The 21,496-nt window shown below is 39.9% G+C and overlaps 1 protein-coding gene across 2 annotated transcripts in view; it reads right to left on the bottom strand.

The window, feature by feature from the left end:
- Positions 1-21,496, bottom strand: part of SLC13A3 (solute carrier family 13 member 3) — an 83,329-nt gene that overhangs the window by 27,662 nt on the left and 34,171 nt on the right. For both annotated transcript variants that reach the window (XM_061631397.1, XM_061631398.1), the window contains exons 2-7: positions 19,253-19,518; positions 15,592-15,755; positions 12,051-12,117; positions 9,745-9,930; positions 8,549-8,674; positions 5,267-5,362 (exon numbers count right to left, since the gene is read on the bottom strand). In XM_061631397.1, coding sequence (XP_061487381.1) covers positions 5,267-5,362; positions 8,549-8,674; positions 9,745-9,930; positions 12,051-12,117; positions 15,592-15,755; positions 19,253-19,518 — 905 coding nt within the window. The remainder of the gene's footprint in view (positions 1-5,266; positions 5,363-8,548; positions 8,675-9,744; positions 9,931-12,050; positions 12,118-15,591; positions 15,756-19,252; positions 19,519-21,496) is intronic.

Here is a 21,496-nt window from a genome sequence, read left to right as displayed (position 1 = left end):
AAGCGCATTTTAAAGAAATCATTAGCACCGACTAAATATGAAAATGAAAGGAATGATCTACATTAAATAATTTAATTTCCCCTTATTTCCCATTTGCAATCTGTGTAGAACTGTTCTAGCTCTCACAATCATTACATAAATTATTATTCATGAAGTCTTGGCTACTTCATTTTTATGTGGGATTGTTCATATGAGTGCACTACAAATTTTCAAAATTCACTGGTCTGGCTAATTAGAAAATGAGTTTATTCCTTGTTTAAATAATTTAGCAGAAGTAATTAAGCAACCCATCGTCAACTGTGAAGTCTCCAGTTGACTCTGCAGTTTGAGATTTGGTTCAGAGATATGACTTGAGCTAAACTTTCCTTGAGCTAAACTTTCCTTGAGCTACAACAAAAGTAATTGAAAGCTGAAGCATTTATGAAAACTAAAACCAAAAAGCTTTAAGGAAAGAGATATGACAGAGGTTTATCATATCATAAGTGATAAAATGCAAAAAAGGAGAGGACATCTAATGCAAGGGTGGCCATCCTGTGGCCCTCCAGAAATTACTGGACTTGAAACACCATTAGAGTCCCAGCCAACATGGCTAACGGTCAGGGATGATGGGAGTTGGGAAACAAAAAACCCTGGAAGGCCATGGATTCCCCATCCATGATCCACGGACACTAACCATGGGCGGACTAAAAGACAAACAAAACAATTATCACAAAATCTTTTTTTTTTTTTTTTCAATAATTTTTATTCAGATTTTCATAAAACATACAAGACAAAATCATAAAACATTCAAAGACAAAAAACAAAATCAAAAATAGTTAAACAAAAAGAAAAAAAGAAAAGAAGAAAAAAAAAAAACAAAAAAACAAAAAAAAAAATAAAGAGTAAAATATTGACTTCCCATTTGTCAAAGATCAAATCAGTTATAAGTCTATAATATATAGCAATCCTGTCTCTTAAGTCATATTATAAAATCACTTTCCTCCAGTAGTTATCTTACTTAATCATCAAATCTCATAAACATTACTTTATTCTTTCCACAAAAAGTCAAAGAGAGGTTTCAATTCTTTAAGAAATATATCTATCAATTTTTTTTTTCCAGATAAGCATATCGATTAATCCATCTCATTACTAATTATGATAATCTTATTGTCATAACCATAGTCAAAATAAACATTTCAATTAATCCATCACATCAGAATCTGTTAGGTTCAGTAATTTCAGTAGCCATTGTTCTATTATCTCTATTAGTTCCATTTTCCATCTTCTATCTTCAGTAGTCTTGTTAAGTCCAGTAATTTCAATATCCAATCTTCCATTATCAGTATTCCATAATAATCTTGCTGTCAAAGCCATAGTCATATAATAAGAGTCTGATGGAAATTACCTCTATCCCAAATATTTTCTTGCCATCCATTCTGAATAAGTTGCTGAAATACTGCTGTAAAATCATATCTCTGTTCTTTTTTTCAAAATACACTGGGTCATCTCTTAAAAGTTTTTCCATTGTCACATGGCTGCAGTTAATTCCATAGATTTTCTCTATATTGGGCTCCATCACATCATTCCAGTCCAGAAGATAATCCATGCCATTGATAACTTTATCTCTAGAATCTTCATTAATTTCTTCAGAGATAACATTGAGTTCCAAACAATAGATTTTATTTCTAAAGTCCATAGACTCCAAATCTTGTTCCTGTTCCACGTTTGTTCCAATCTCCGGGATCTCCTCTCTCACAGGGACCCCTATTCCAGTCTCCAGGGTCTCCTCTCTCACAGGGACCCCTATTCCAATCTCCGGGGTCTCCTCTCTCACAGGGACCCCTTCCAGGGTCACCTCTCTCACAGGGACCCTTATATCTTTAATCTCCTGCTTCATTTTACTCAATTCAATTTTCGTTATCTCAATCTCATTCATTATTCTCTGAAACATAGTTATTTCCAGATTCTCAGCCACTTTCTTAATTGCCATTTTAAAAGAAAAATATAGGAAAACCACTTCTTATTTCAGCAACAATTGGGTTAATACTCCAAACTTGGTGACATCACAGTATAAACAGAGCAGACAGCCTTATCTCTCCAATAGTTAAGTAAACAAAATGCAGTTCCCAGGATCGAAGCAATTAATGGCAATCGTCAAGAAACAGATTCGTCAAAATAAAATAGACCAAAAAGAGAGTAGTCTCAAAACAGTATAATATTTTTCAAAATAAAAATCTGGAATAGAAATCCCTCTTCTGTGTGTATCTTTAGAATGCAAATCCAGGACAGCTTTTTGCAACAAAAACAGAGATAAGCTATTAATTAGTGCGTAGCAGAGAGAAGTTACGGCTCCCCAGTGAGATGTCAAAAACCGATCAATCTGGCAAATCTCTTTTAAACAGCAACAATTTAAGTCAAGTAAAAGAAAAATATAGAAAGAAGGGTGCTTGCCTGTTAGTGCGTTCTCTCTTAGAAGATAAGATGAACGTTCGCTTTAACAGATAGAGCTTGCTGTTGAAAATCCGTCCCACCTTCGTCGGCTGGACCTCGTCCCATAAATTAATGAGATCTGGTCGTCCCAACAAAAATAGGCTTTAAGGTTAATCTCTTCGTTTCTCCCTACCCGGGAGAAGTTTAATCAGTCAAAAAAAAAAGAAAAAACTGACTGATATATCTGAATAAGCTTCTTTTGAGGCAGGAGCCCGTCTCAAAAGCAGGCACAGGCTAAGTCACCCTTCCCGGAAGTCAATTATCACAAAATCTTTAATTATCACACAAGGTGGGACCATTTGTTACTTTGGCAAATGTGTGTTCCCAAATCTGAGTTTCATGAGGCAACATCTCTGGGGATGTGCTCACACACAGCTGTGTTTAGGAAAGAAGAGTGTGCTTAACCCTTCCCACACTAGAGATGTAAGAAGTAATATCTGTTCCAACCTGTGTTTGTCACATGCAATGCTGTTTCTGTTCTGCTGTAGTTTGGCTTCTGGCAAAAATTACACAATCTGTCTTGCTGTCCACTATGGCAGAATTTTATGTAGCTGATTACGTAATTAATTACATTGCCATAACATTATTCCACACCAGTCATTTCAGTGCAAAGGAAATACTATGAAACTGTGTGTGTGTGTGGGGGGGCCTTAATCAATTACGTATTTATTTGTGGATTAAAAACAAACAGTGAATACCAATTGTATTCATTGGATTGCTTTTTGTTTCAGACAATGGCCGAATATGCAAACACTGACCATTTCTGGTCCTGTTTCTGTCAGAATGCTCTGCTATCTCTGTTCCCCCCATCCCCACACACACTGATTCTCCCCTGTAATCTCCGCCTCCCTGTCCTGAAGGTCATCCCCCACCCCAAGCAGTTTACTCATAATTGCAGAAGCCAACTGAGGGGGAGGAGAAGCAGCCTGAAAATAGGCAGGGGAGACAGTAAAAGGGGGAAAGTTAAAAAAACCCCTCTTCTATCCACCAACTCTTCCTCTACCTAATGCCCACATTAGTATTACAAGAGAAACATGAGGTTGGCACCCATGGGTAGCTCTGCCATCATTACCACCCTTCAGCTGTACACACACATTTAAAGCATGTTACCTTAGTTTGTTGTTTGTAAAGTGTGCTGGGAATTGTAGTGCTGTAATGGGTAAAATTAGAGTTCCCAGGATTCTTGGGGGGAAGCCATATGCTTTAAATGTGATGTAAATGTGTGGTGTGTACACAGCCTACCATAAAAAAGTCAATCTCTTCAAAGTTTTAGGGAAATACACAAAATATGTGTGCATTATTACTTTTAACTAGCAAGCTGTCCACTGATGCGATGGGTTAGGGGCATGTGGAGGGAGGGCTTGCATACTGCAAATACACAAAGAAACACATTGCATCCTTCACTTTATAAGACTCCTGTCCATAGGAAGTGGCAAGAGTGGTGAGCAAGTTCTGCCCTCACTGCAACAGTGTATCGAAAAGCACACTTTACTCTTGGCTGCCAGAGTACACAGCAACCACTTGCTTCTGCCAGTGATACGGGGCAGAAATTTTTCCAGTGTTTGATTTTTCCCCACAGAAAGGTTTCTGCTTCATAAATTCATTAGTAACAATGAATGGAAGCCTATTACAAATACAACATCAGGCAAGCTCAGCAGTTTCAAAGTTTTTAGCTTGGTTTGCTAAGTACAAGTAAAATAAGCAAGCTAAATCTGATCTCAGAAAATTTTCCAGTGCAAACGGAACATTTTCCGATACAAATTACTCTATGCAAATCAGCCTAATTTGCATAGGAAAGTTTTCCAGAAACTTTATCTTCCAGAAGGAAAAACTAGTACTGGATCAGGTGCTCCTTCATTGGCTCATGGATGAGGTCCGGCTGGTCTTTTCCTTGCCTTGATGGTCTACTTGGGAGGTAAGGCAACCAACAAAAGAGCAACCAAAATGATCAAGGGGATGGAGCAAACTCTGCTACAAGCAAAGGTTGCAACATTTGGCGCGTTTTAGTTTAAAGAAAAGGCAAAAAAAAGTATGGTAGAATTGTATAAAATTATGTATGGCATAGAGAAAGTGTGTAAAGACAAGATTCTCTCTCTCTCTCTGATAGAATTCATGGACTAGAACTTGTGGACATCCAATGAAGCTGCATGTTGGAAGTTTCAGGACTGACAAAAGCAAGTACTTCTTCACACAACACAGAGTTAAACTATGGAATTTGCTCCCACAAGAGGCAGTGATGGCCACCAACTTCGAAGCCTTTAAAAGAGGATTAGAGAAATTCATGGAGGATAAGGCTATCAGTGACTGCTACCCATGATGGCTATGTTCTGCCTCCATAGTCAGAGGTGATATGCTTCTGAAAACCAGTTGCTGGAAACGATAGGAGGGGAGAGTGCTCTTGCACTCATTTTCTTATGTTCTTAGGGGCAGCAGCCTCCCAGTAGCCACAGTTCACCTGGCTGATGGCAAAGATCAGAATTTCCCTCCCTTCTGCTTTGCAGTCCTAGGTAGCTAGCAGTTGAAGCAGAGTGTTTTTTTATGCAAGAAGGGCAAAGCTTCCCTACAGCTGCTCCTTCTTTGGTTAATGGATGAGGTCAGGTTGCTTTCCTCATGGCCTCTGTCCAGTCACTGGCAAAGTAATGCACAGCTAGGTAGCCTGATCCAGGCTGTTATGTTCTTCACTGTGATGGAACAGAAATCTCAGTATTATCTTCACTCTCACTCACCCTGCTGCCTCTTTCTCCCTGATATTTTCTCCCTCTTGATTGATCCTTGTATTGCTTTCATTGTAACTTACTTTATTGGTCCCAGTTTCTGATAGTCATCCCTTATTACTGCCCTGGCTCTGTCTTCTGCATCAGCCCTTATCTCCGATTTCTTCTTTCTGCAGCAACTGACAACAACAAGAGAAAGAGGGGAAAATGCTTTGTTCACACATTCTTAAACACTTTCATTCATAATTATTCATAAAACTGTCTTGTGGAGTTTATGGATCATCAGTGGATTTAAGACAATTACTTTTAGGAGAGCTTTTGACTCTATACTTCCTTGCTGTTGTTGCAGGCTACAGGTTTTAGAATGTTTTTGCAGCTTTAACTTTATTGTGCCAATGTGGTGTTAATTTTGTTTTTAAATGTATGCCACTTCAGGAGCCACTGGGCCAAATTCAGCCGGCGCAATGATCCCCACTAGCGCAGCGGGACTTCCCCACCTCTCCTCCACCCTGCATGTTCCCATCACCTCCTCAAATCTGCTCTGGATGGTCAGGAGAACCCCCAGAACAGCACATGGGGGGAGGAGAGGGGAGAAATACTGGCACTATGGAACAATCTCCTCAGCACTACAATGCATATATTCCATTGGCTGGAAAAGAGAATTACTTTGTTTATTGTATGTATATATTGGCCTGGTTCACACAACATGATAAGCCAAACTATTTCCCCATTTCTCATCCTATCCACAAAGGTGACTGTCTTTTGTTGGTCTTATGCAAGAGATACTCAGTTCCCCCGCAGTCACAGAAGAGCCATCAAAGCCTGCATTCACAGGAATGATTCATCTTAAAAATCAGGCCAAATTCATTCTGTCTTCTGCAGTAATTCATCACCGCCATGCATCCTCTCTAGAGATAGGCATTGTCAGATTTCAGATGCAGAGGATGTCAAAGTGCAGGACAGCTCCATTTCTTAGGCATTACTCACAGTTTCTGGCTAGTCTAATTATGCAAAACACTGATGATAATATGAAATATTAAAAAAATTGAGGTGCAAAGGCTGAAATATTAATGTGCTTCCATTTATCGTGAAGCTAAGCTTCTTAAATAGGCAACTCTAATGGTCATTTGACCTATCCTCCTCTTCCACCCATCTCTGCCCAACATTATTATGAGTGCATATGAAAGACGGTTCCATCCTGAATGATTTTCATGTTAACAGCGTCATGGTATTAAATACACTTCTGACATACTTTAGATTTCCATTAAACCTACAAAGCTACATTGATTCTATCAAACACATATCATCTACCAAATGCATGGGATCAGTCAAAACTTACAAATATGAAGAACATTCTTGAGAAAAATGTTGTTTGATTATTTGAACAAAATTGGCAGCTTCTTTGATTAAAAAAAATGAGATCACAGGGGAAATCTATTTGCGATGGAAGTATGTTTTTTCCTTACCCAGTTTTACTTTTTTAAAGAGGCCTTAAACATCAAGAAACTCCTTCCAAAACAATTAAACAAGCTAAACAGAAATAACCACTGTACCCCAGTACACACCACGGTACCACAGTGCACACTGTTTTTTTAATTTGACCTATGCGATCTGAGTTCAAATCTCTACTCATCAATAAAACTCTATGGATGGACTTGGGCAAATCTCTCTCTGTTGGCCTCAGTTCTCCTATCTGTAAAATGAGGATAGTGTCCAATCTATTCTGCTGAGTGGATTAACAATATTAAAAAAATGTGTAAAGCACTTTGCTCATTAATAGTGCTATATAAACTACTAATAGCAATAGTAGCAATATAATTTGTAGTAACATGTTCACAGGAATATAAGAAGACTCCTGCTGGATCACCCAAAAGCTATCTAGTCCAGCATCCTCTTCTCACAGTGGCCAACCAGATGCCTATAGGAAGCCCACAAACAGGACCTGATACAACAGCACTCTCCCCATTTGTAAGCAACAATAAGTTCTCAGCAACTTATATACAGAAGCATACTGCTTCCAATAGTGGATTCCCCTGCATTGTTTCTCTGATTTTAACTGCACCTCTCACGCTATTAGCCTTGCTGATGGGAAAAACACAGGTACCTCAATGGACTATATATTTGATGGAATTCATACAGCTTTGCAGGTTTAATAGTGGGCTATGGAATGTCAAAATGCATTTTAACAACAACAGCATAATGTGTGCAGTAAACAGATAATGGCTGTTATAATGGCTGTGCCTAAAAACTGTAAAAGACTGGCTTTAAACTTCTTCTAACTCACTAGAAATGCCTCTATTTGAAACTCTCCAAATGAAGGAGTCTGGGGAGGTTGGAAAGGATGTTGTAAGTACCCAGATTAGCGAAAGATTTACAATAAAACTATGTTACTGCTCAGTTACAGATTAAACATACTGTGTTAAGCAATCACTGAAGTTTAATCCTTGTCAAATGTAATACGTTCTGGGCCAAATTTCCAACTATGGACTTTATATCTAAACCTACATAACTGATGAAGCACAAGTATTATCCCTGAAAGATATTGAAAACAAGACCTCACCATGGAATTAAGTGTACAAATCTCTGTTTGCGATCATGAACTTTGCACGTGTAATACACCCAGGCCCAAACGACCAAGGAATTCAGTAAGTAGTAGAATTAGCAACAAAATGCTTTTAAAAAAACACATTCTTTGAACTCTGTCCTCATTACAGCAAATTAGCAAAACTCTGTGGATCTCAACAAAGTTGTACTGGCACACATCACCTAAAGGACCTTTGTATAGGGCAATGAGATCACCACTCAGGCGTCAGGGCACCTCCACAGGGATCCTGAATGAGAATGAGTCTCCCATGAAAGTATAAGTGAAAGGGGTGGGACTCAGAGGCCCAGCACCCCTCTTTCTCCCAGTAAGCACAAGTGACCCACCTGCCAGTAAGCTAGCATAGCAGCTCTGCCCAACCCAGCAAGCTGCTTTTTGTTAACTCCGTATGATGTGTTTTTCTATTCATTTTGACTGATATAACAGTCTAGGACAGGGTTTCTCAAATGTGGCCTCTAGAGACTTTTGATCTGGTAATGGAGTCACTAATTCACACGTTCTGTGATCTCCACTGCACCAGAGCTGAAGCCCAGTTGGAAAACCACTGATCTAGGAGGCTCTCGTTTTTATTTCTTCTTTAATTTGGTTTTGGATGCTTTCATCCAAGCATCCAAAAAACACATGTTCCTCCCTCCTAAAGGTAGAGGTCTTCCACAGTCAGCAGAAGAAAATCCATCAGATTTTCAATAAGGACCCAACTGGTTACTTTGACTCCAGCTGGAAGCAATGCTTAAGAATACAAATAAATCAGACATAACAGTACCTTAAGTTAATACATCCATAAAGAAAAGAGATCCAGAGCCATCCAAGAAAAAGGAACAGCAACATTAAGGGAAATGCAAACACAAACCAGGAGCCAAAATTCACAACGTCACACCCTGGAAAAAAGCTTTGAGAAGAGAAAAGCTGATTAATGTAAGGTGGGGAAACCCCTTTGGATAAACTGAAGAAAGTATCTGAAATATGCGACCAAGACTAGCATGTGACATACACATTCCAGATGTGATGTTTAAGATGTGAATATACAATATGCCAGGAGTAGCCAAAATCTGTAATAAGGGGCTCACACAGTCCAGCATAAAAACCCTTTAAAAGCAGTGCCAATCAATCATTAAAATAACTGGCTACTCAAGAATCTTTTTAAAAAACTGCATAGGCTTGTCAACATAAACAAAGTCTTGAAGAGGTCTGAAAGTCAGATGTGAGGATGCCTGCTGAATCTTTGCTAGAAGAGCGTGCCACAGTGACACTAAATGCCTGACTTTTAGATAAGGACAGTCGGGCCTCTGTAACATGAGGGACAACTTACATGTATGCATTGGAACAGGAAACTGTGCATGTTCAGGGGCAGGGCCCTGCTCCACAATAATCATGTGAGGATCCTTTCACATATATAGGAGGGGATACGGGGAAAGAGACTCTGTTTGTCATCAGGGGAGGGCTATTTCCACCTTCGTCGCCCCACCCTCCAGCCTTGGAAACCTTCAAACGCAGCTTCTTTCAGAAGACTTTCTGGCCCTTTGGGATGAGCCATAAGGGTCAGGGGGATAGAAGAGATTTTTATATCAGTTTGGAGGTTGGTTTTTTAAATATTTTTGCTTTAGCTTTATTGTTATGCTTTATGCTCATTTATACTTTGTATTTTCTTAATGTTGTAGTGATTATACTTTTTATTATGTATTGTGCTACAGCATTTGGACTGTTTGTTTGAACTGCTTTGAGCATATATGTATCTGTGGAAAATACGGTATATAAATAAATGTGATAATAATAATAATAATATATACTGTATGAAGAAGGTGACTATAGTTACAAAGATGTCTCCTTGTTTTTCTTCCACATTGCCCGGGAGCCACATTTTTACTAGTTGAGAGCAGTGTGCCATTCTTGACACATAGCTTGGCAAACCTCATGTACATGTAGTATCAATACCACTGTGTTCAGTCCCCTCCACCCCACCTCTTGAGCTGTCCCGAAAGAATGAGATTTGGTGCTGTTCCTGTCAGCGTTGCTGTTCCACCAATACTGGCAGCATAAGGGATCGAAATGAGGAAGCCTTTCCATATGTTCTTCTTGTGCTCTTCCTCCTTCCTTACATCTGAGGAAACTTCGATTGCAACTTCTTTCTCTTCAGCCAAGTCTTTTCTTTAAAACATAACGAAAGACAACTCTTGACATTTGTCATTTTCCACAAAACTTGGGGCTCGCTTATTTGTTTTAGCTTCCATAGCAGATTATTTTTGCAAATAAACTGACAAGGGATTCACTGGTCTTCAGTGGATGGGTCATATCCTCACTTAAGGGTGAATTGCACCACCACCATTTTCTCACGTTTGTTTGTCTGTTTGTTTTTGGAGAAATCAGAGACAGAGGTTGACTAACTTTTAAATGATGGGATGGGTATGGTTCCTGCACCTTTAATATATGCATAGAAGAAGGAATCTTAGCAAGTACAGATTTTCTGTCCTCTGCAGAACAAACTGCATCTATCCAAATCCTTTCTTTGATTCAACTATGAAAGGTACTAGAGTCCTGGTAATCTGGTCATCCTAGAGACCCCAGTAGAAAGATGGACTTGGGGAAGAGTGCAGAGCACCTTGGACGCAGAGCACATCGTTAGTTTGGTGAAGGTTTCAGGTTCAGTCCCTGACATTTATGGTTGACAGTAGCATGGCTTGGGAAAGGCCACTACTCAAGAGCTTAGAGAATCACTACCAAGGTAGACAATGGCCTCATTTGGACAGGATGGTGGATCATAGTTTAGCGTTACATTCACATGCCTGCTTCCCCATCACCTCTTTTCTGACAAAGCCATGAACATGAGATCAAACTCATTCATTTCTGTTTTCAACTACCCACAGTTTGTCATTATGTCTGAACCAGGAACTGTGGTTCATTTGTTTTGATTTATCCAAACAAGCTAGGATTATTAGCTGCTATATGATCTTGGCTTGTTCGGACAAACCATAGATAAAACTAACAACAGTTTTTCCCAGTTCAGACATAACAACAAACTACAGTTTGTAGATAACAGAAGCAATTATTTCTATTCTACTTATGGCCACTCTGGAAGATGGGGGAGGGGAGGGGTGTGTATGAGCCTGAGACTAATTCATGTAGCACTAAAACCATGGTTTTATCTATTATTTAGGCAGCAATCCTAAACCCAATTACTAGGAAGTAAGTCCCACTGAATTTAAAATGGACCTTACTTCTGAGTAGAGATGTCTAAGAGTCCTCTGTTATTTATTAAAATAATATCCTAGCCCATCTTTCAGGGCATACTGCCTTCACAAGTGGTTTGCAAAAAAAAAAAGTTAAAACACATAAAAATATCAAACACACAACCCACAAATAAAACAAATTACAGTCTTAAACATTAATTTAAAACCTCCAGCAGCTCATTTTTTCAAGCACCACACATTAACCAAAGGTAGACTGGAATAAAAATACCTTTAGTGTTTGCCGAAATTGAGTAGTGTCCAGGCCATATGTACTTCCTTGGAAAGGAAGTTCTAAAAACTTGGGGCTATGGCTGGAAAGGCCCTGTGCCTGGTACCTGCCAATCTAACTGTTTTTATTGGGAGGTAGGGATTGAAAGATCTGTCAGTTTTGGTTCTCTCAGTTTCTGATTTTTCCAGTTGTAAATTCAGATCTGCACCAAAAATCCTCATGAACATTTTGTAGGCAATTCTGACTAATGCATGCATTTTTGCAAGCCACTTCTCCTAATACAATGCATTTGTATGTTGTTTTTACTAATATATTCATGTTTATGCACACTGTTCCCTAATATATGCATTTTTGTAAATATTGGTTGGTTGGAGAACTGCATCACAAAATTTGGATAAGTGTGAATTTTCCAAAGATGGCTGTGTTTCACTTCTCATACTGTTTCAGAATTTGATAAATTAGATTTAAATGTGAACTGAATCAAATTTCTCCCCCATCCCTACTGGCAGATCATGGCTCAGATTGTGCTAGGTCTGAGTACAGCCAATATTGAACCATATGGACCCATGACACAACTCGGTATATGAGGCAGCAGCTTCATATGCCCATAGGATTGTTGCAAGGCTAATACAATGCTCTAGCTTTCATGAAGGATGGATGGAATAGAGTAAGACATAAGTAGGAAGAAGTTCAATAGGGCTTTAGTTCCAGGTAATCAGCTTTAGTTCACACACATGATACTGAGGGAGAATCACTTTTGGTGATCACTGTTCTCTTCCAAATCTCCAATGCAAATATTTGTGTGAACTTACTCGTCAACATTCGCTAGCAGCTGCATTTCAGTTGGCACTGTGTGAAGGTTATTCTGATATAGAGAAGCTGCAAAAGAATGATTTACAAAGAGTTCAAAAATGATTTTTTAAAGATGCTTTTCAATCTTTTTTTAAAATGTTTTTAAAGACGTTTTGTTTTAATTATTTTAAAGTCTGTTTTTATGATATTTTAGAGTGTTTTTAGTGCTTTTGTTTGCCGCCCTGGGCTCCTATTGGGAGGAAGGGTGGGATATAAATCAAATAATAAATAAAATAAAATAAATAAATAAATAAATAAACAAACAAACAAACAAACAAACAAAAACTTCCTGAACCACATTTACAGAAAACCATGCTGCTATTCAAAAACAGTAAAAGCTGAAACATTCCAGCCATATTGATTTACAGCAACAGAATAAAAAGTTGGGAATGGGCGCAGCCTGCCAACATGCAGAATATGTAGATGTCGGACTTGCCTCTGACTGCCAGGATCTGTGGCCCTCACTGCAATTTCAAAGCATCTTAATGATGTCTGCTCAAAAATGGCTCATTTATACATTTAAATAATCCATCTGATGCCACAGCAACACACACACGTGAACCACCCTTGATTCTCTTTCTGTTCTCACTGAGTGAACCACCCTTGATTCTCTTTCTGTTCTCACTGATCATCTGAAGATCCTCTGCTTTCGCAGTCTTTTAAGTAATTAACTGGTCAAGTGAAATGTATTGTTTCATGTGCTTTATATCTCTGCACCACTGGTAAACATCAAAAGGTCTACCAGTTTAAAATTGTTTGAGTAAGATTATAAACATGAGATAAGCCTACAGATAGGATTCAAAGCTAAAGGCAGTAGGGTGATAAATCAGCCCAAATATTGTTAAGCTGTGGCCCAGAGTGGAAGAATTAGCAGGTAACTGCTAGTGCCTCCAGTACAGAGATCCACTATGTTCTCTTGCCAAATTGAGAAAAATGCACCTGAGCAAGGTTACAAAAACCATATACATCTATATCTATTCCATGAATGGCTACCATGTTGTGAAAGTCAATATTCACATGTGAATACTGACAATCCAAGACAATTTTTTGTGAATGCCTAAAAACTCTCAATATACTCTCCTTCACTGTCAGTCTTCATTTGTAAATGTCCATTAAACAAAATACAGACATTCACAACATTCATCTGTGATAATTAAAACTGACATGTGAAACATTTTATTTATAAAGGGTCTTTATATCATTTGGCAGCTATGTAATATACAATTAAAACAAAATCCATCCAGGGTAGTACATTTTAATAGGAGCACCTATAATGTCATAGAGTAATGAACCACCTTTTGAGTTCCACAGAGCTCTTCTTCAGGCTGAATATTTTCCTGAATATCCAGCCCGAAGCAGAGCTCTGGGGAACTTGAAAATTGGTTCACTGTTTTGTGACACTCTGAGATTTTTTTTCTAAAGGACCAACACATCTAACTACATGTAATTTGTTCATATTATATAATATCTGTCTGCTACAAAAGAATAGTCCCCTAAACAGCGATGAGATTGGATCTCTTGGAACATTTATTTATTTGAAGTATTTGTAGTCTGCATTTACTCAAAAGTCCCTGGGCAGCAAAGAATAAAATTAAAATCACAATTAATAATAAATATTTTAAAGAAAATAAATAAATCAGCATAATAACAATCACCAATAAAATGGGCGGTTGAGGCAAAAAGGAAATATCATCATGTGCTTCATCACATGAGATTTCAGTTCTATGAAGCAACTAAGAGAAATTTTCAGTAAATGCTATATTTGGACTTTTCAAGATTCTTAATTAATTTAGGGATTATTTTCTCTCTTGATTCCAGAAAATCAGCTAGCTTTATTTACTGCTACTATACCTTGATTAAATGCTTGATTTTGTCTTCCTTAAAACTTTATTACATTATTGCATTTTCAGCAGAAGCCCAGGATGAGGATCATTAAACACTGGAATACTCTATCGCTCACTGTTCTGACAAGGAGTGCTATTTTGACCCTAAATTTCCCAGTATAAAATTTTCCATTTGGAAATGCTGCCGACTCTTACCCATTTCCTCACATTAAGACACACAGAAAGTTACAAGGCAAGCGCACAGTGGTCAAAGTCTGTGGACTTGTTCACTCTGCTGCAGGAGGCATGTGTAGGGTTATGACTGCTCAGTGAACCAGTGACTTTTGCAGTGTCATGTTTTACACTTCAGCGATTGAGCAGCACTAACCTTACTCCTTGTTGAAGCAATACAAATGTGGTCCAGTTCCATGACCACAAAAATAAAAGGGAAGGAATTAGAAGAATACTAAATACACACTCGCCTCATCCACACTAAACATTTCAAGCTCTACTATACCACTTTTACAGTCATGGCTTCCCCCAAAGCATCCTGGGAACTGTAGTTTGTTAAGGATGCAGAGAGTTGTTTAGAGACCCCTATTCCCCTCAGAGAGCTGCAATTCCTGGTGTGGTTAACAATTAATCCCTCTTCCTACGAACCTCTGGAAATTTTAGCTCTGTGAGGGAAATAGAGGTCTCCCAACAACTTTCAGCACCCCTAACAACCCATATTTTCCAGGATTCCTTGGAGGAAGCCAAGACTGTAAAAGTGATATAATAGATGTTTAAATGTATGATGTGGATGTAGCCACTGTGTGTCCCCCTTTCCCCTTCATAGTGAAATCATTCCTGTGTAGGTTGTGTGCATTGGTGGAGAACCTCTGTCATGTGGGTCTAAATATGCCTACCAGCCTTCTCCATTGGGATTGCAAGGCTGTTTGGGGCCAACTACACTGACCTACCAATCACCTGATGCCATATGACATCGGGCATGGGCCAGGGATCTGTTATCTCTGATCCAAGCACCACAGCACAAAGATCAGATATAAGCCCACCTGCTCCCATCTTTAGTCTGTGAGTGTGTATGTATGAGTGTGTGAGTGCATAGTTCTTCAGCAGTTGCCTCAGTGCAGACTATTGTAATAGAAATGAGGACTGGAAAGGGAAGGACGGACAGAGAGACTTTGGGGAATAGGAGGAAGGACCCATGCCAGCATCATTTCGGCAACTGATCTGTTCCTACTATACACAGTATCCTACTATGCACAGTATAAAATATTTTTTTAAAAAAAAGATACTGTAGAAAGTTCATAAAATTATGCAACTGGAGTGGAGGAATCTGTGTGACATTAAAGGGTGATGTCACAAGCATCACCCAATAGGATCATGTGACATTCACGCAAATCCACCAATACACACCCTCTATTAGTGGTGTACAGGTAAACAGAGGGCGGGAGAGAGGAAGCAACCATATTTCCCTAGCATCTCAAAATAGCTGTTCTGCATATAAGGAAAATGCAAATTTCCAGCAACAATAGCTGCTGTTACTATTATTTGTTTATATCTCACCCTTCCTCCCAAAAGGAACACCCTACAGATCCCGTGTAATACCTCAGAAACTGATGAGTTTACATTTGCCATATTATTAGTAACCTTGGAATGAGCCAATCAGACCTACTTTGATTTTCTGCATTTTCCCTCCTGAGATCCTGAGATGTTTCCTTATCGCCAAAGAGGCTCTTCAGAATAGCAGTTGCAATTGGTAGCATCATAGCAGTAGAGGCTGTGTTACTCAACCACATGGACAGGAAGGACGTTGTCAGCATCATTCCTAAAATGAGCCTGGAAAAGAAAAGAAAAACATGACGTCTAGCAGCTGGAATTTTATAGGGTCAATATTTTATTGTTCCAGTTGAGAAAGTCTCATGCCAAGGTCTCAGAAGATTAATCAGAACAAAGCTATCTCAGTTATATTCTGTAAGAAGTCCAATCCTGTACAACTGGGATAAACGTTAATCTGGTTACAACAGTGTTCAAATAGTTCTCTGTCTTAAGTAGTCAAGGGGAAAAGGTTTCAGCATGATTTTTTTTTAAAAAAAGAATTCACCCACCCACCCACTTTAACACTATACGTTCCCTAACCCAGGTGTTCAACAGAAGCACTTCTATCATGAGAGACATCAGGATCCACCAGCACATATGAATCAACAAATTCCATGCAGCAAGCACCTGGACTGCTGGAGGACAGACAGATCTATCACTGTAGATGATAGAGGAGGGACAGGTCCCTTGAGCCAACTGGATTTGCTTTAGTACATTTTATTAGGATTTCTTAATAAAAATTAGGACACCATCATCTTCATCACCATAATCCTGCATATGATCAAAGAGCATTTAAAGAGTTCTATACACTTTACATACACATTTCTCTGGGTCAGCACTGAATTGAGAACCATTAGTCACACAGGGAGGTATTCAATACTAGTCCAGTTGACAGTAGACCACTGAAGTTAATAGACATGATAGCACAGTGGGGAGGAGAGCCTGGCTGGGAGTCCAGAGTCTGTGAGTTCAAATCCCCACTCATGTCTCCTAGGTGTAAAGGGCCAGCTAAAGATCACCCCCACAGTGAGTGGCTCAGGGGTTACGTGTCCTGCCACCCGTGGGCGAGCTGCATAGTCTCAAGGAGACCAGTTGCCCCCCAGCTGGCAGTTGCAGACAAGGAAGGGGCTGGCTTGTGCAGCTGAGTTGAGCAGGCCCTAGCCAGCTGGGGAGGACTAGCCTCAGAGGGTGGCCATGGTAAACCCCCTCTGAATGCCGCTTACCATGAAATCCCTATTCATAGGGTAGCCATAAGTCGGGATCGACTTGAAGGTAGTCCATTTCCATTTTTACCTAAGGTTCATTAATTTCAATGGGTTTATTCTGAGTAGGGTGAGTTGAGTACAACCCTTTATTCACTTTCTCAGTAAACTCCATATCTCTATGATTTCATATTTAGAATGTGTAATAAATTATTGCTGAGAATTTTCAATTTGTTTTTCTTTTTTCTTTTTTTTAAACTGCTAAAAATGTGTTAAGAATAAAGGTATTTCCATTAATAACTTTTCAAGGATGTGATGTGGCCCAATTTAAGCATGTAGCGTCCATTGATTTCAAAAGGAGAGTTTCAATGCAATCAAATCTACTCAGAAGTAAGTCCCATTTAGTTCAATGTAAGTCTCAATTAGTCCCAGGTAAGTGGGAATACGACTGCAGCCTTACTCATGTTGGTGCAACACAACCTTAAGGATATTTATTCAGAGGTAAATCCCACTGAGTTACTCCAAAGTGACTCTACATAGGTTGGCAGACTTTTGTCCAGATGAAATTAATAAAAATTAGAAGTAATTAAATTTTGGCTGAATCATGAATCATTCACAGACATATATTTAAATTACTGCTTCTGTATAGCTAACCGAGTCCCTTGTTGCATATGAATATGTAATTTACTTGATACTTAAATCACTTTAAATGCCTTAGCATTTTAATCTGCATTAATAATTATAAATGCAGATCAAGAGAATGACATTATTAATTAATTAATTAATACATTAATTAATGCAGGATGTAAAACCTGTGATCCTATATATGTGCCATAACATTTAAGGGCACTGACGGAAGAAACCGATCAGGAGATAAGAAGGAACAGCAGTTCAATGGAGAGGGGCTCAAACCAGATTTCAGGCTCAAACCAGGGTTCTACAGTTCCTAGTTTTCTGTTTCCCTGCTGGCCAGTGAAGGAACTACAAGCAAGTTGAAACCAGGACACTAGCACCACAGACTAGAATCCTCCTGGGAGAAACAGGTGATCTCCGAGGGCCAATCCCATGCCACTGCCTACTATATAAAACACTAAGATCTGTTGCATTCCCTCCAGAAGGGCAACTTGCTGCTGAGGGGAACCTCAGGCATCAGCCACAGCGTTGTCACTAGCGGGAGTGCGGGGGTGTGTGCGGACCTCCGGTGCGCGCCCTCCCAGGGCCATGGACGAGGTGGCCGGGCTTGCGTGTGCGCGCATTTGAGGCCAGCCACCCCGTCCATGCCCCTGGGAGGGCGCACGCCAGAGGGGCACCCAGCCGGAGAAGGCCTGGGAATGCCGGCACGCCTCCCTCGCCCCGCCAACACTGCTCCCAGTCTAGCCCACCCACCCGCCCGCCTCCGAGGAGGAAGAGTTGGAGCAGCCTTGCCGGGCAACAGCGCAGGGCGGGGCGGCTCTGGGTGTCACCCCCCTCATGGTGACACCCGGGTGCAGGCCGCACCCTCCGCACCCTGGTAGTGACACCCCTGATCAGCCACATTCTGCTATATAGTAGGGCTGGTCATCCTGTTCTAGGTACCGGCTGTATCTTGAAGATGGAGAAGCCCAGGTAATGTGGCAGGTAGCTTAACACTGAAGCAGCACCATTCTTTGCCCATGTGAACATATCTATATCAATAAGCCAGACCTATTCAACTCCCATAATTTCTTCCTAGGGGACCGAGACTGTAGCTTTGAAGGAGATATGGGTTGTTTATTCCATTATTTATGTATAATATTTGTATCCTGGCTTTCCAAAGCTCAAGGCAACTTACATAAAGCACCTTAAAACACCACCAATTGCAACACTCAAAGCCTGCAAAGCAATTAAAGCAACTTAAAAGCCTAGAGCGCTGCTGGATCCTTCGCAGGCCCCCTTCTCCCTGTCATCACCCAATTGCTCCACCTTTGGGTCCAATTCCCACTACTGCCCAGGATGCAAGGGCAAGTAGGTGACCTATTTTCTGTGTTTTGATACAAAGGGCCCCTTTAGACTGGTGTTTTATTGCAGGGGTATTCTGCAACATGTTCTTGACGCTTTGGGCCCCTAAACTTAAGCAGAATAAATCCACCACTAATGCATGTCAAGAACATATTGCTGATACACCCAAGATAAAACATGTGTCTGGAGAGGCCTAATAATAGCACATTAATGGTGGATTTATTCTGCTTTAGTTTGTTCTGCAGTGCTTCCTCAATACTACCACATTATGGCTGCCCACAGGGTCTATAACACAACAAAAGCAGGACAAAAGTAAACCAGTACATTTGTGGTATGAAAAGTTATGGGATTTCAGCAGGAATTTATGGGATATGCACTGATTGGAAATGAAGCAGGGTGACTGCTCCAAAACCTTTGCAGGTACAAAAACAGTATTGAAAGTGGAATTGCGTGTGATTGCCCCAACAGCATTATGAACACAGGTTATCATGAATGCACAATAAAGATGTCTAGACGGGTTCAAATTTCAAGCACAAGCTCGTTTATTTCATCCTTTACCTGGCTGGCTGGACTCCCACCAACATAAGGATTCTCAGTGCAATCCTACGATGTAGATTCCACTCTTCGATAGCAGCTGCCATGATTAAGCCACTCAGGAAGAGGAAGTTGGTGTCTAAAAAATACTGGGGGCAAACTTTGTTGGCTGGGAGAACACCAAGGAAGGGGAAGAGAACTATGGGAAGTAGTGCAGTCACAGACAATGGCAGGGCTTCAGTGCACCAGTATAAGGCCATCACCAGAATTACGTAGAGGCATTTCCCTTCCTGCAAGGAATTCAAATGAGAAAAAGTAAGAGAAAATATTATAAATAGTTTCCAAGCACTTTGGAACATGCAAAGCCCTTTAAAACCTTTATGTTATTCATATCCATTTCAATACTAACCTCACAAAATATGTTTCAACTTTTCTTTGGGGGGAAAAAAAAGCAGATGGAGACTTGAGGTTGGTGTGACTATTTGTCCAAGGACAGCTCAGTTTATATATTTGAATTTATGGCCAGGCTCATTTCTAGGGATCAAGGTAAGCAGCAATTTAAAGAATCCAAAATATTCCCCACATAAAGGACAAGAGAGTTTCACCATTATGGGGCTGCCATTGAAATTGCCTCTCTGTGTCCACACCATCAAAAACACAGTGCTCAGATAACATAACCAAGAGGGTGTCCTCAGCTGATATGAGCAATCTCACAAGATCCTTAATGACACACAATGCTTTGGATAAAAGACCTTAATGGAAAACATTAATGCAACTGACAAACACATGCAGTTTCCCCCAAGTGTGATGAAAATGGCTAGAAGGCGCATTTTTGGCCCTAAAAGCATACTTTGGAAATGCAGTGTGTTCAAATCACTTCTGTAGCTCTTACTGCCAAGTTACATTTGATTCTCAGTCCCATTAATGTTTTGTATGATTTTCCCCCCACCCAAAGCAGATTTGAGAAGCTATAATTGAGATCAGAAGTGATCATCCATCCAAGTTGCTTTTTGCCCCATGGAAGAAATGAAAGCGATACATGGTGTCTTTCCCCTTGCAGACTGAAACCCCACCGGTGTGTGGGGGTGGGGGAAGATAACCATCTCTTTTCCCGTGTGTGAATTTCTAATCCAGACTGCGGCTTCCTACTGCTGCTTTAGATTAAAGAAAAAATCAGGCAAAATATTCATGCAACTAAACTTCACATAGTTTGACCCTTAGAATTTGTGTCTGTCTTCATTTTAAGTCTTCACTTTATTTAATAATTTGCATATAGCCATTGGCTGTTACAAAAGGAACTATAAACATTTATACAAAATGAAATAAAACGTTCTGAGTTAAAATACAGAAAAATTCAAACAATTTGGTTACAACAACTGTTCGTGACGAAGGAGGCTCTAAGTTTCTTAGCTACCAAAGCAAAATTGGCAATAGGAATTATTATACATGGTTGAAAGGAAGATAATAGGGAAATCACTATGTGAGTACTACTATTGTTTGGTTGAATTAGTGGTAGTATAAATCTCGCTCTTGGGATAGAAAACAATGGGCATTCTAGCATATAATGTATTAGATCTTCCAGGACTTTACAGCCTGCTATGCATAGCCTGTCGGCGTGAGGGATGACTAGGTATCTGCCATAGAGATACGCCAAGGGCATCACCTGAAAACGGAGTTCAGTATATGCTCTTCGGAGGGGGGCACTTGTCAAAATATCCAGGTAGTGGGGCCACACTTGGTTAGGTTTGATCTGAGAAAACCATTTGGAAAATTTTGAGGTAGCAATTACTAAACTGTCTAGCTTTGCGTCCTGATCGTAGATCTGTTTTAAGATAGTCTTAGGGCAGGTAAGGCACTGCCTCTCATGTTTACCCCTATCCATATGCGGCAGCCCCTTTTGATGTGGTCCCCAGGCACCTGACAAACAGCTGGCGTGTTGGGGCCCTTCGGAAGCACTGCACAAGAGACTTTGACAGGTGGCCAGAGTTGGCTTACACAATAAGGACAGATAATGATATTGTCCACCAGGTCAAAAAGGTTCCCCTGCCATATGGGATAATATGCTGATCTATTTTATTAACAATTGCATTACTGAGAGTGTACACAAAATACTTTAAACGCTTGAAAAGTGCTACATGAGTGTTAAGCATTATTAAAACATGGTTTCTAGTCATTTATGGCTTTTGTGAATACTCAACAGGATCCTTTCATGTCTGGGTCTAGAGTGGCCAAAACATCTTTAGATCAAAGACATTGCTCAGGTGGATG

The sequence above is a fragment of the Rhineura floridana genome, chromosome 6 (genome assembly GCF_030035675.1).
Source record: "Rhineura floridana isolate rRhiFlo1 chromosome 6, rRhiFlo1.hap2, whole genome shotgun sequence".
Lineage (NCBI taxonomy): Eukaryota > Metazoa > Chordata > Lepidosauria > Squamata > Rhineuridae > Rhineura > Rhineura floridana.
The sequence above is the reverse complement of the archived record's forward strand: the minus strand, read 5'-3'. Positions and strand labels throughout refer to the sequence as shown.